Source organism: Conger conger, chromosome 13, assembly GCF_963514075.1.
Source record: "Conger conger chromosome 13, fConCon1.1, whole genome shotgun sequence".
Taxonomy (NCBI): domain Eukaryota; kingdom Metazoa; phylum Chordata; class Actinopteri; order Anguilliformes; family Congridae; genus Conger; species Conger conger.
Window position 1 is genome coordinate 8376039 of NC_083772.1, and position 14966 is coordinate 8391004.

A 14966-nucleotide genomic window follows, 5' to 3' on the forward strand; every position below is an offset into this window, starting at 1 on the left:
TATTGGAAGCCGGGCCTCGGATAATAACCGGGGGCGTGGCCGACTCGGACAAATAAAGGCCGGCCCCCAAATACATGCCGGGGTAATATTGCCTACCAGTAGGGCTATCAGTCCATGAGCACTAGAAGACATTGTTTCGATTTAACTCAATGAAATAAAAGAGCTCTTCTTAATATTTTATATTGCTGGTTGGTTTAATACTGTTGCCAATGAAAAGTCGTTGTCCTACACCATGGGTCTCCAACACGTTGCTCTCAAGCTACCAGTCGCTTGCCGCCCCCTTCTAAGTAGCTTGCCAAAGGCTGAAGCAGTATACATTTAAACACAATTCTTGCCGCGAGGCATTCCAGCCTCCGAATATTAATAAAAAGTTAATCAGGCAAAATTAAAAATTAACTCAATTTAGGCTACTTGGCTACGCAATAAGGTTTCCACGTATTTACAGCACAGCGCACGTTCAATGAATGAATGAAAGCGGCTGCCTTGGCTCGCAATAAACAGACGAGTGGAAATCCCGACACTCTTTCAATTACATAAAACTTAACAGTGAACCATCAAATACCCTCCAGATTTCAGTGCCCACCAGTCCCAACATTTAGCAATAGAATCAAACAGTCCAAAAGTAAATTAAATCCCAAACCAAAGCGAAAATCTTTTGATAGCCGACCGGTATGCTGCTCCAAACGAAACGCATGTCTCACAATAAAACGCACTTTAGGAAAAAAAGATCCTTAACTTGCTGTTATCTAGGCTAATTTGTTATTGTTCATGAAGGCGTGTCTGGCAAATTGTTATTTTATGGATTCTGGACTTGCGTGTGATTTATTGTGTTTGAGAATATTTGCAATAAACTAAGTCTGTTAAGACTGACACTATGACTTACCAAACGGTGTTTCCTGATTAGCCTAGCCTGTCGTTTCCTAGACAGGACACACCCCCAAAATAACTGAACCTCCACCAAGTGTACCCTTCTATTTTTTATTTTTTTTCCATCAAAACATACTTCTGTTTATGCCATACACATAGCTTCAGATTATGTGTCAGATTACAGTATGGCACAACTCATTCCAGGGGTATGCAAATCCTCAGACATGGAGCTTACTCACTTTATCCTCCTGCCCTGAAATAACCTCCCTCTACATTGGCCGAGACCTTGGCAGCCTATGGCATTGCACTTCAGTGACCTGTGAAGTCCTCTGGCCAGACAGGAATGCCCAGAAGGGGTCAAAAGAGAGTGGAGTATGTCAAGTGTAAATAGCTTTACTCTTGAGATAGCCTTGTCATTACTTGCCCGACCCTGGTTCTCGATGCCACACGTCACAACAAACCCGTAGGTCTGTCAGAGAGGAAGGCCAGGAGCGCTCTTCCGCTACCTCTAAAATCCCACTTTTACTTTCATCAGGAGGCAAACAAACAAATAAATAAACAAATAAATAAATAAATAAATAAATAAATAAAGCCAGCAGGGACATTGGCTCACTGTGAATGTGGCATTCATCCATCGCTGAAAAATATTTACAGTGTTGTGAGACCCCCAAATGCTCCTGACGAGCTGGTTGGCGCCTTGCATGGCAGCCAATCGCCGTTGGTGTGTGAATGGGTGAATGAGAAGCATCAATTGTACAGCGCTTTGGATGAAGGTGCTATATAAATGCTGACCATTTACCATTTACTTGGTAAGTCCCCTGTATCTGGCAGCGACATTACGGCAGGCTTGGGTGTGTGAAATGAGAGACCGTTCTCATTTTCCGGTTGCATCCGCTTCATTTTTTCGCTTCACCGCTGACATAGAGCAGTGGTTTATATCCCGGCTAAAGGCACGCCTCTTCCCGCAACATATTCCTCCAACAGCTGCTGCTCCAGTTACATAAGTGTGACCGATTATGATAATTTTTGTTATTATTGTTGTATACGTATTCTTCTTTTCTGAATAGATACTCATTCATTCATTCATTCATTCATTCATTATCCTAACCTGCTTATCCTGAGCAGGGTCGCAGGGGGGGCTGGAGCCTATCCCAGCATACATTGGGCGAAAGGCAGGAATACACCCTGGACAGGTCGCCAGTCCATCGCAGGGCACACACACCATTCACTCACACACTCATACCTATGGGCAATTTACATTTACATTTACATTTTAGTCATTTGGCAGACGCTTTTAATCCAAAGCGACTTACAAGTGCATAGGTTCTACCATAAGTCAAAGCATCACATCCAGAAACTAGCAAAATACACATGAAATGCTGTTCTAAACATAGTTGTCATCATAAGTGCATATTTTTTATTTATTTATTTATTTATTTTTTTTGGGGGGGTTAGACAAGGATAGGGATATCAGAAAGGAGGGGCAAGGGAAATCAGTTGGGAGGACTAAGGTAGAGTTTGAAAAGGTGGGTTTTGAGTCTGCGTCGAAATAGGGGGAGGGATTCTGCTGTTCTGACAGTGGTACCACCACTGAGGAACCAGAACGGAAAACAGGCGTGAACGTGCAGCTCGACCGCCAGGTGCTCGTAGAGAGGGAACCATAAGGCGACCAGAGCTGGCAGACCGGAGTGGTCTAGCTGGGGAGTAGGGAGTGATCAGGGATTGTATGTAAGGTGGGGCAAACGAATTAGACTCTCCAATCAGCCTAACCCAGGATCTCCTTGCTGTGAGGCAGCAGTGCTACCCACTGCACCATCCGTGCTGCCCTTGAATTACCCAGATACAACAATGAAGGAATAGGGCTTTTTCAGTGAAATTGTTTATCATAAACTGTGGCATGTATTAACTGACACATAATGTGCATAATCTCTGAGTATGAGTAATCAAACCCACTTTAACATAAATTATGAATGCGTGCACTTAAAATGAGTAAATTGTCACACAATGCTTTGCTAATTGATTGATTGATTGATTGATTTGATTTGACATTTTAAAATATACATAGGATTCATAGCCCAAATACTCCACACAGTAAAATTATCAAGGAAACTAGACACAATTAAGTCATGATGACTTATTTCCATTGTGGTCCTCATAGACCAATACTAGGTAATAGTCAGCATAATTTTACATTACATTCTCCCAAGGAAATAAAAAATTGAAGCTCCAGCAGAATTGTGGGGTACAAAGAAGACATGTTCATTCAGGCACAAAACACAAATATACTGTATATGGTAAGCAGGCCTGCAGTTTTAAGGGTGAGTGCGTCAGCTTGTGATGACCAGGGCCATGTTCAGCCCGACAAAACTTAGAAAAACCTTTATTTAAACAGAAACGGTGGCACGTTAAACATCCTGTTGCAAACTGTGGGCAGGTTGACTGACATAGTACAGTTTGTTCCTATGGCGTCTGAGAAGTTGTTCTCCGGAATTTAAAGCGTAGGCCTACGTCATTAAATATTTGGGCTACACCCTCTACACCCACCAAACGGGAGCAAACACACCTCAAAGCTTGTTGCAAAACATTGCACACCATTCAGAAAGGTGACAATGTGAACTTAAATCAAACAAGACCATAGAGTATAACTCTTGGTTCAGTAATTATTTATTTTATTTTGTTATTTATTTATCAACAATTCTAGTGTGACTATTTTGTGAATTGCAGTTATAAGTAACCTCAAAGGAATATAGAGAAACCAGTTATGACAAATACTGCATCAAAGTGCATTTCTTAGCGTAATAATAGCCTTGCATTGCAGTGAAATAAGTTTCATTATTCTGCTGGGGGATGGGGTGAATGATTTCGCAGCAGAAGGAGCAGAAGGATTTCATTGCAATGATAAATGTTTTTTAAAGTTAAACATGTCAACATTATTACAACCTAATAAAAACATCAAAAAAAAAACTTTTTCAAATTTTATTTAGAGGTTAAACAGTCGCCGGATAACAGGAATGACCCTTTTGCTACATTTTATGGATGCCAAAGCAGGTGTCTGAACACCCGCTGACAGGTTTCCTGGCTACAAGACTCTTTGAATGGTGTACCGATTACAAGACTGCCTTCTCCCTCGGTACTGTACTTTGGTTTTTGGCTGGATTTTATGTGTATGAACATTGCTTGTTTCATGACTATGCTCGCTGGACATTCCCTGAATAAAGCCCTGATGGGACTTTATTACGCCCGTTTCTGAGTCATGCATTTTGGGTCCAACCCCCCCACGCAGCCTTCTCAGTTAGATAATTTCCTGTCTGAAAAGCCACTGCCTTGCAGGCTTCACTATGGGAAGGGAAGTATGGCCTGGTCCGTGACCACCATCTCCTGGCTGCATGTGTGTAATGAATCCACTTTCTCCAGTGCGGCAGCTGGCTTGGTGGGATTAGTCTCCTCGTATATTAGACCTTTGACCTAACTGCAAATGACATGTGAACTGGTTAAACAGAGTACTGCTTGCAAATGCCTTGCTGTCCCCAATAAGAGATTTAAAAGCTACAGATCTTTGTAAAACGCTGGTTAGAACAAAGGTAAAGAGTTGGAATAGCCTTTGGGCTGTTCCTGAGTTGAGATTAGGAGCGTACACAGTTTCCCCCAGGAAGGGAGAGGAGACATCTGTTCGATATTTACAGGAAATCGGTTCACAGGTCGGCTGTTTCGCGAGCGTAACCGTGACCAGTCAACCAAGGCGGATTCCACACAGTGTGCACAATATGTGTGACTCAGTAGGATTAGACAACTTATTTTTGATCCTATTAAAAAATGTAATCACACTCAGAGAGGAAGTGCAATTACAACAATATTTTTTTCATTCAAGAGAACTGCAATTTGCCAGTTACCCGGGAGATTCAATGGATCTATTCACTGCTGCCCAGTCAGTCACTGCATGACACACACAGCACCAATGAGGTGGTTAAAACAACACTTGGGTCATTCCTACAATCTGTTTTATCCTTTTTTACATTTACATTACATTATTGGCATTTTATCCAGAGCGCCATACAGTTGATTAAACTAAGCAGGAGACAATCCTCCCCTGGAGCAATGCAGGGTTAAGGGCCTTGCTCAAGGGCCCAACGGCTGTGCGGATCTTATTGTGGCTACACCGGGATTAGAACCACCGATCTTGCGTGTCCCAGTCATTTACGTTAACCACTACGCAACAGGCCGCCCCACTTTTATGTCACTATGACATATTATGTACTCTATTTTGTACTCGCTTAGCTAAACTGTCATTTCCCCAAACATGTTCACTCTACTTTCATTTTTTATTATTCATCATTGCTTTACTTGTTATCCTTCTCATTAAATATTGTGAGCAATACCTTTTTATTGTGTAAAATCATTCGTTTCTGTCCTCTGATCCACCGTTACGCTGAGGCAATGTCCTTGTGAAATACTGGACTGTTCCCCAAGCCTTCCTGGAAGTGACATCCAAAAAAAGCAGAGTAACAATCAGGGTTTAATTTCACCTCTTTTTCAATGACTTAGAATGCCTGACTAACTGGGTTCATAACATGTTCACCCTGTTAAGTTCATTTCTAGAGTAAATTCAGGTGAAGGTGAAAAATAAGAAAACTACCCTCACACATTAGTGTGATTAGCTGAAGTGGGATGAGTGCATCATGGAAGTAGATCTCAGAAAACAAAGCCACACAAAACGGTTATAGGATGTAAATTATGGCGTACGTGTGAGCAATTGCCGTCGAACCAGGAAAATGATGGAGGACCTGGCAAGAATGTTGCAGGTGTCCCAGAGCATAACTTAAAGATACAGATTATGCACTATAGTACCAGTGGCCACACAAATTTGTAAAATGCACATTACGGAATCAATTACTGGATCCGCAGCAGTACAGTGTGAACCCTGACCAATACATGCACAAAAAAGATACATATGGACATATGCATTTTATTACAATGACATTACATTTATTCAGCAGACCCTTTTATCCAAAGCAATGTACAATAAGTCAATAGCAAAGGTCATTAGAACTACAGAACAGACCGGATAAGGTGCAATTCACATAAAGAATCAGAAAGTAGAAATAGAAAAAAAAAAATAGAAATAGAAAAGTGCCATAAGAGGGGTAGACGATGAATACAGGTGATAGACGTGGTCATAGGGCACTCCCACAGGGAAGTACATTTATAGCTGGTCAATGTCCAGTGTGAAGAGCTGAGTGAGACTGTGCTGGAAAATGGGCAGTGACTGAGCAGTTTTTTCTTTTTTTTTTACTACCAAAAGTAATGTATGACATGCACTACCTTTTTCCACCCAAATAAAAAGACCATGTCTCCCATTCTGAATATTTTCACATAATTATTTTAGAGGATTTAAAAAATACATCACGCATTCTGATTCAAGTGAGTCCGTTAATATATTTTGGTCAAATTTTATACTCAAACAGGCCGTAGGTTCACAAATGCCTGTGTATATATATAAAAAAACAAAAACAAATCCTCAATTCAACTAAATCCTATTTTGTTTTGTGAGCAACCAGGTGAAAAAACGACTCGGCATCATAGAACTCTTTTTCGCTCCCATCCGTTAACTGGATGTTGACCTGCTTGATGGAGAAGCCCAGGTCGCGCAGAATCTCCTCAATTATGCTCTGACTGAGAACCAGACAGGAGAACCTGTGCTGCCCCACGAGGTAGAAGGTCTCATTGAGGACCCCAATGAGCACAAGTGCACCCCCAGGTTTAATGAGAGCCGCGATACTGCCCAGAGCCCAGCGGTACGTCTCCTGGTCCTTGCAGGCAGCCTCCAGACACAGACTGGACACTATGCAGTCCGCCGGCTCCATGGTCAGAGGGTGGAAAGGGTTCTTCTCTCGAACGTCACATTTCAGCACCTGCTTCACTGCCTGCTTCATCCTCTGCTCCACCTCTTCTGGTGACCTGCTGCTCCAGAAATAGTGAAACGCATTTGAAAAAATGGCTTAGGTAGGTTAGGTTCAAATACAAGCATAGGTCATCTACAGAAATGATCAATAAAACAATTCTGCCAAATACCATTAATGTAACGTGATGTAATGTAATTCTCACAGGACAATGTCCATGTGCCACATTTCTTAAATAGGCAGGGGAACGGCCCCCATTAGGTCCATATACCCAGTTCAACTTCCATTTTCACATTGAAAAAATAAATACAAAGTGTTTTAAATATAGTTTGATACAATAAAGAACCATGTTGCTCACACGTGATATTTTGTTTGGAGCCGATCAAGTGTTTAGATTCTAAGTTATGTGTGGACTTGTGGGTGCACTGTGTTCAAGACGCATGAAAACATGGAGCCCCCAGAAAGATAAATTGACAACATTGAGTGAGTAGCCATGCTGTTTGTAAATGTAAGAGATTGAGTAAAATTATGCCATGAAGTTCTCACATTTTTATTCAGATTTAATTTTTTTTTTTTTTTTTTCATGCGCTACCCCTGCTGGGATACCAGCCACAGTTGCCACTGGCACAGGTCAGATCAGATCACTTATGCACTGCAAGAGGCACTTCTTCTGAGCGAGCTACCTTGCAGCCCTGAGAAATGATGATGTTATGATGTTGAATGTTGATGGAAATACAGAATGAGTGATATTAGCGTAGTCATACGAGCCAAATATACCGGTTCATTTTTTCACTTTTATCTACAAATGTATTTAGATCAGGTGCCATTTGTGCACAGATCAGATATGCGCAAAGAATCTGATCAGGAAGCATTGTTAATAATTGTTATAATAAAAGTGTTCTTAGAATTTGCCAATCAAAACATTTGATGGTTTGGGACAAAAATCACTTTGTGGTCTTATTTGGAGAACTTGGTACACATAACCCCTTGAAGCCCTGGCCTGACTTTTCAGATACGAAGTGAAATATCTTTCATTTGTCCCTTTCAGTGAAGTTTTTTTGTGTTGCTTGGTAAATAAAGATGAGATTAATCTTCCCATTTTTTATATATTTTTTGACAAAACATTAATTTTATTCCCGATTCCAATACTTCAATGAATATAAATGCATATACAGTACTGTGTAGAAGTCTTAGGCACCCTAGATTATTATATATATATATATATATATATATATATATATATATATATATATATATATGCATACACGCATACATACATATATACACATGTATACATAAATACATATATACATGTTTATGTTTATTTTTTTGTTTATAATTCACAGAGTATAGGCTACCTTCTGCCTTCCAGGTCACAGACAAACTGGATGACAGGACGCCAGTCATAACAGCCCTCCTCATTTTTCAGCCACATCTCAACCTCTCTGCGATTGCAGTCGGTAAAGTCTGACATCACCATTTCTTCAAAGTATTTGCTGGCACTTATTAAACAATAGACTGTAGGTCCACATCCTATTTCGATCAGCTTCTTGCCCTTGAGATTTCCTGAAATGAAAAACAATCGTAACTTACAAAAGGAGAACATGAGTGTCATCATTGCATCTGTGCTCTTCGCTATATGGCAGCCTGATCCTAGATAGTGTACTTCGGAATTGCCCTAAAGTTTTGTATTGAGATTCCAGCTTCAATAACTCAGGAACGAAACGTCAAACACTGAAACGAAGTAGGCATTCTGAATGCGGGTTTTGTGACCAAGGGGTGAAACCGGCTCAGGCAGTAAGAGCAGTCCTCTGGCAGTCGGAAGGGTTGCCGGTTTGATCCCGCCCTGGGTGTGTTGAACTCTCCCTGAGCAAGACACCTAAGCCCCAAATGCTAACGAGACAGCCCCTCCCTACCGAGAGGACATAATTCAACCTTACATACCAGCCCAACCATGTAAATAGCTCTTGCTTTCTTTTGATATACAATACTAATTTTAGCCCAAAATGTCAAGTACGTCCCTTGCACACCAAACCCTGGATATGTCTCAACGAAAACTGATAAAATCAACGAATATTCTGCTTCTCCTAAACCGACACGTAAGGGACCTTCTACAAAGTTCACCACCAGAAATCTATTTACTTGAAAAATCCCTAATAGCTGTACAGACATGAGATGTTATAAGTGACCCCGACTCGACAAGACTATAATCCAGGGGTCACCAACCTTTTTGAAACTGAGAGCTACTTCATGGGTACTGAGTCATACTAAGGGCTACCAGTTTATTTTGTCACGCGCACAATACTGACCTTTGAACTAGAGTAGGTAGAGTAGAGTTCACCTAAACTTATCTAAACTTCATGTATAACATATTTTTAAGATATTGTCATTTTTAAATCTATATAAATGCAAGTGTGATAAAAAAAAAAATAGCAACAGAATAAATACCGTGTTGGTGACCCCTGCTATAATCCATCAGCAGCCCCTACCAGAGCTTTCATACACTGAAACTGTGCCTTGGTTGAATCTCGGTCCAGTTTTATCCAATAGCTTAATTAACATGAGAAGGACAGCACCAAAACCAGTGTCGTGAATTAGAAGGCCCCTACTGAAAATTGTACAGGTGTTAGATTTGGAAATTTATGCGCAGTATTTTTTTTTCTTTTCTGTTAAATTATTTTATAGATTCTCAGCTGTAAAAAGATGGAAAGCATAAAATATTAGTATAAAAGATGGAAAGCACTACAGATTAAAAGATCCTCTTCTGCCCCTATTACAACTCACAGATAGGTACATTTTTAGCTTGGTTTAATTCAGGTTTTTATTAGAAAACAGATTCAGTAGCTTCACAACAGTTCGTAGGAGAGCACACACACACACACAAAAAAACAATACTGGCCATACCATAGCTTTTTCGATTTAGACATTGCAATTTAGTTTTGGTTTGATAAAAAAACTAAACAAAAGGAAAGTCATGGTTCAGAATATAAAGATTAATCCAAATTGCAATGTCTAAATCGTAAAGCGCAGTCTTTAATCTGGAACTGCACGGACAGACTGTAGCAAGTCAAGGAGCAAAGTTGTTGAAAATCACAGAGTGCTGAAAAATAATCAATTTAATTAACATTAATCTCTTGCACAACAATGTGTCACTGTGTTCGTATCCACATTCAGAATGTGTCATTTGTTTCATTGTTTGACATTTCGTTCGTAAAATATTGAAGCCGGAATCCGAATATCCCACTATAAACCCAACATTGTAGAAGGACATATACACAATATATGAAACTAACATTAACTTTACGCCAATTTCGGAGCAGCATTAAATTGTGACAAAACACCATTCTCACCACAGACCAAATGGCAAGTGTTTGGCTGACAAGGACTTCACTCACTTACCTGATGCAAATGTCTCGTGCAGGCAGCGTAGCAGGAAAGCCAAAACCTTAGGGCATTCACCGCTAACCGTCAAGTAATTTTTTAAGTATGCTCTGCTGTCAAAATGTCCCTGGTAAAATGTGCCTTCTGTAAATGTTACGTGGTCTGAGTCAGCCATAGTTGTGTTACTGTGCGTTTCTCAGTGCTTGTGTTTTTTTTTTTTTTAAGTTATTGATGGGATTCACAAACGACGTTTATCGAATAACAGTAAGACACATTCCTTGTATAAGCCTATATGCTCTTGAATCAAGGGGGCATATTCAGGAAATGTGAAATTCAAGTATGAAGTTCAAAATAAAAGTCCTGCGCGAACAGGAGAAACGCGCGTCTCAAAAGTTTGTTTTGAAATGCACTAGCTAGTTAAGTTTGGGATTTAAAAAACTCCAATTAGGAATACGTTTCTGGTTTACATTTCTTATTATGTTTTATTATTTACTTTCAATGGTTTTGTTTAAAATAATCTGTTAAGAATTATATTAATAATATTCGCAACATGTTTCGCATTACTGCCGGGGCTTGACTGCCGGCCCCTCCCACTGTGTCCTGTTCATGGACTGTGAAAACGTTCAACAACGCTCTATGGTTTCAACCATCGAGATAAAGTTACTGAGTCCGAAAACAGTTGCGTGTCGGTATCAATTAACGTGGGCACACAACGGAGAAATAATAGGTCAAAGTTACGTTTGTTCCGATATTATTAACACTGGTTAAACGTGTACCCGGCTGCAGGTTGTCAGCTAGCTGAAGTTCTCCCTCTATTCTCGCGATCAACATCACCTTAACAGTTATACCAGGGGTGTCCAATCTTATCCAGAAAGGGCCGGTGTGTGTGCAGGTTGTCTTGATTAAAGACCACGATTAGTTAATTAGTATAATCAGGTGTGTTACTGCTGGGTTAAAACAAAAACCTGCACCCACGCTGGCCCTTTTAGGATAAGATTGGACACCTCTGAGTTATACCAAACAAATCGTTATATAGGTTAGTAGCGTAGCCCTACAATTAATCATAATCAAGCGTTTTATACCTGCACCATGGAAGCGATCCCTGTAGTAAAATCCAGCTGGAATTTAGCTGGTCGAGCTGGGTATGTGCTGGACAATCAGGTGGTGCTAGTAGCTTGTCTGTCCTGTTTCAAAAGATAGCTTGAGCTGGTCTGAAGTATGGTCAACCAGCAAGCTGTTTCAAAAACATAGCTTTAGCTGCTTTTCTTTCAGCAAGGATTGAATACACCCGACTAATCAGAATCAGCTGAGAAGCAAACTGCCCAAATACTTTTGGTCCTCTAAAATGGAGGGACTATATAAAAAAGTATATATAATTTTTTTTTTTACATGTTATATATAATTTAATTCCTACACGTATCACCCAATATGGCTGTAAATACCCTCACATTAAAGCTGACAGTTTGCATTCGAAACTCATATTCTTTGTCTCATTTCAAACGGGAGTGTGCTGAAGTGCAGTGGAAAAACAACAGAAACTGCACCATTTTCCAAATACTTGCAGACTGCACTCTACAAAGAGGGTAAGGCAGACATGTGGAATTAGTAGAGAGAGAGAGAGAGAGAAAAAGAAAAAACTGCAGGAATTTGGCCTTCAGACAGCATGTCAGCTTAAAGGTACAGAACAAGGTTTCAGCTGTAAGCGAGGGTAGTGTCCTGCTTCAGAGAGCCTGAGGTCACCACCACACAAGCAGTAAGGACAAATGCAGATGACGGACTTGGGTTATTGGGTTGCGTTGGGTAACTTCAGGTAATTTTCTCCACAACTCTAGTGCAGAGTGTCAATTAGTTGTGAGCCACAGGGTGGGCATTCAGGTTAAGTGCTTCAGGTTTAAAACCCGTCAAAAGAGGCTTTTCCCACAGGGCTTCCCTACAGATTTGGCAGCAGTGGGATTAAGTTGCATGGCCTCCTAAGGCGGCAACTCAACAGCTTGTACGCCTGACACCTTTCTAAGAATAAAAAAAAAGCTGACCCCTGCTGCCCCCTGCTGGTGTTGAGGCAAACCGTTTCCGATTCGGATTAGTACAGAAAGCAATGATCTTTATTTAAGTGATCTTTCTCTTTAATGCACAGGATTACCACAACGAGGTTTAAATTAAGGTATTTTCCCTCCCTGACAGCATTATGTCTGTAATTTTTCTGTTATTTTTCTGTTTGTTACATTTAACTAGCATTTTCACTCAAAAAGGTCTTCTCCGTTTCTTATCTTATTTTTGAAAATGTATTATTTATTTATTTTTATTATTAATTTTTAAATTGGCGGTATGGATGGTGCAGTGGGTAGCACTGCTGCCTCACAGCAAGGAGGTCCTGGGTTTGTCGGCCCGGTCGGCCGGGATCTGGCGACCTGTCCAAGGTTTATTCCTGCCTTTCAACCAATGTATGCTGGGATAGGCTCCAGCCCCCCCTGCGACCCTGCTAAATAATCAACCATTCGACACCTTAGAGATGTTTGAAAAAGAAAATGTGACAAACACTGCATCCGTGAGAGTGTGGTTGGGTTTGGGAACACAGATGTTCATGACAGTAGTAGTGTACAGGGAGACTGTCCAATCGTGGTGCAATCAGTTCCTGTAATTAATCAATTAAGTGCTGTCTGAGTGACAAGGAGGCCAGCAGCTTGGCCTGCAGTCTTTAGGACCAGAGTCAAAAAGCCACAGTGTACAAAGTGGGTCTCTAAGATGGGCAGCTCATTAGGAGCACATTCTACATCATCTATATTACTGTGCAAAAGTGTAACAAAATGTAAGAATGCTTTCAAAAATAGAAATGTTAATTGTATTTTGTTAATTGATACAAATAAACTAAGTGTGCGAACAGAAGAAAAATCTAAATCAAATAAATATTTGGTGTGACGACCCTTTGCCTTCAAACCAACATCAATTCTTCTCGGAACACTCGCACACTTCAGGGATTTTGTAGGCATATAGTCAGGTGTGTGATTAACCAATTATACCAAACAGGACCTATCCATCCCATCCATTATCTTAACCCGCTTATCCTGAACAGGGTCGCAGGGGGGCTGGAGCCTATCCCAGCATACATTGGGCGAAAGACAGGAATACACCCTGGACAGGTCGCCAGTCCATCACAGGGCACACACACACCATTCACTCACACACTCATACCTATGGGCAATTTAGACTCTCCAATCAGCCTAACCTGCATGTCTTTAGACTGTGGGAGGAAACCGGAGTACCCGGAGAAAACCCACGCAAACACGGGGAGAACATACAAACTCCACACAGAGAGGCCCCGGCCGACGGGGATTCAAACCCAGGACCTCCTTGCTGTGAGGCAGCAGTGCTACCCACTGCACCATCCGTGCCACCCCAAACAGGACCTAATGATGATCAATTTAATATGTAGGTTGAAACTCCATCATTAACTGAAACAGAAACAGCTGTGTAGGAGGGTGAGGAACAGCCAAACTCTGCTTCCAAGCTGAGGTTGCTGAAGACAATTTAATGTCAGACGTCATACACCATAGCAGGACTGAGCACAGCAAGAAGACACAAGGTAGTTATACTGCATCTGCAAGGTCTCTCCCAGGCAGAAATTTCAAGGCAGACAGGGGTTTCCAGATGTGCTGTCCAAGCTCTGTTGAAGAAGCACAGAGAAACGGGCAACCTTGAGGACCATGGACACAGTGGTAAGCCTAGGAAACTTAGTGCAGCAGATGAAAGACACATCATGCTTACTTTGCTTCACAATCAGAAGATGTCCAGCTGTACCATCTGCTCAGAAACCAGTGGACCCAGGTACATCCATCGACTGTGCAGAGAAGTCTGGTCAGAAGTGGTCTTCATGGAAGAATTGCAGCCAAAAAGCCATACCTCTGACAAGGAAACAAGGCCAAGCGACTAGTATGAAAACACTGGGGTGAAGAAAAATGGCAGCAGGTTCTCTGGACTGATGAGTCAAAATGAGAAATATTTGGCTGTTGCGGAAGGCAGTTAGCAGAATGGCTGGAGAGCGGTACAAGAATGAATGTCTGCAGGCAACAGTGAAGCATGGCAGAGGTTCCTTGCAAGTTTGGGCCTGCATTTCTGCCAATGGAGTTGGGGATTTGGTCAGAATGAGTGGTCTCCTCAATGCTGAGAATGTTAGGTTGGGGCTGGGCGGAGAGCCAGATGCGACCGAGGATAAAACCCTCTAAAATGAACATGCGAACGTGTTCATCACTAGATCCCAGGGAACAACGGGAATGGGATATACACAACAGTAACTGAACAAAAGAAGGAAAGAGAAAAGCCAAAAAACGGCTATAAGAAAACAAATCAACCCTTTTAAAACAGGGCGAACCGCACCACTGACTTAGGTGCCCCAAATGACTGTGGACCAAAATAAAACACAACCTAGCCAGGAAAAAAGGCTAGGCACGAAAATAAAACCTCGAGACGTAGCTCGGGACCAAAACGCAAACCAAAATACATACCAGGGGACAACGTCCCCCAACCGCTGACTCACACGAGTCCAAGGAAAGAAAAAAGAAAACCAAAACCTTTGAGGAAGGCGCCAGTGAATACAAAACCAGCTGAACGCCTTCCTTACCTTTTTTAATCTTTTTTGTTTCTTGACAGCGAAACACACACCAGCACAGTACCGGACTCTTAACTCTCACCGAGTCTACCATGTGCATTACCGGCTTTGTGTCAGAGCGCACAGTTAACACAAAAGCATTGGTAGACTGCCAGCACTGGCCTTAAATATGCTTTAGGAGGGGGAAAACTCCTCTGCCAATAATGACAACCAGGTAA

General features: G+C 41.4%; 1 protein-coding gene across 2 annotated transcripts; it reads right to left on the reverse strand.

Moving 5' to 3' along the window:
• Positions 1-5814: 5814 nt before the first annotated feature.
• On the reverse strand, positions 5815-11374 carry LOC133108409 (nicotinamide N-methyltransferase-like). 2 transcript variants are annotated; one of them, XM_061217919.1, is made up of 3 exons: positions 11228-11374; positions 8123-8330; positions 5815-6825 (listed from the first exon to the last, which is right to left on the reverse strand). In XM_061217919.1, the coding sequence occupies exons 2-3, from the start codon at positions 8242-8244 to the stop codon at positions 6399-6401; spliced, it is 549 nt and encodes a 182-aa protein (XP_061073903.1). In that variant the 5' UTR covers positions 8245-8330; positions 11228-11374; the 3' UTR covers positions 5815-6398. The 2 variants fall into 2 exon arrangements, with proteins under 2 accessions (XP_061073903.1, XP_061073902.1); XM_061217918.1 differs by lacking the exon at positions 11228-11374 and adding an exon at positions 10164-11006.
• Positions 11375-14966: the final 3592 nt, after the last annotated feature.

Excerpts from the sequence above, each read along its gene's own strand:
- LOC133108409 (XM_061217918.1), bottom strand. The coding sequence starts at position 10,320 with ATGGCTGACTCAGACCACGTAACATTTACAGAAGGCACATTTTACCAG. Across the intron at positions 8,331-10,163 it reads GCACGAGACATTTGCATCAG|GAAATCTCAAGGGCAAGAAG; the intron begins GTAAGTGAGTGA and ends TTTTCATTTCAG. Across the intron at positions 6,826-8,122 it reads TGTGACCTGGAAGGCAGAAG|CAGGTCACCAGAAGAGGTGG; the intron begins GTAGCCTATACT and ends TTTCTGGAGCAG.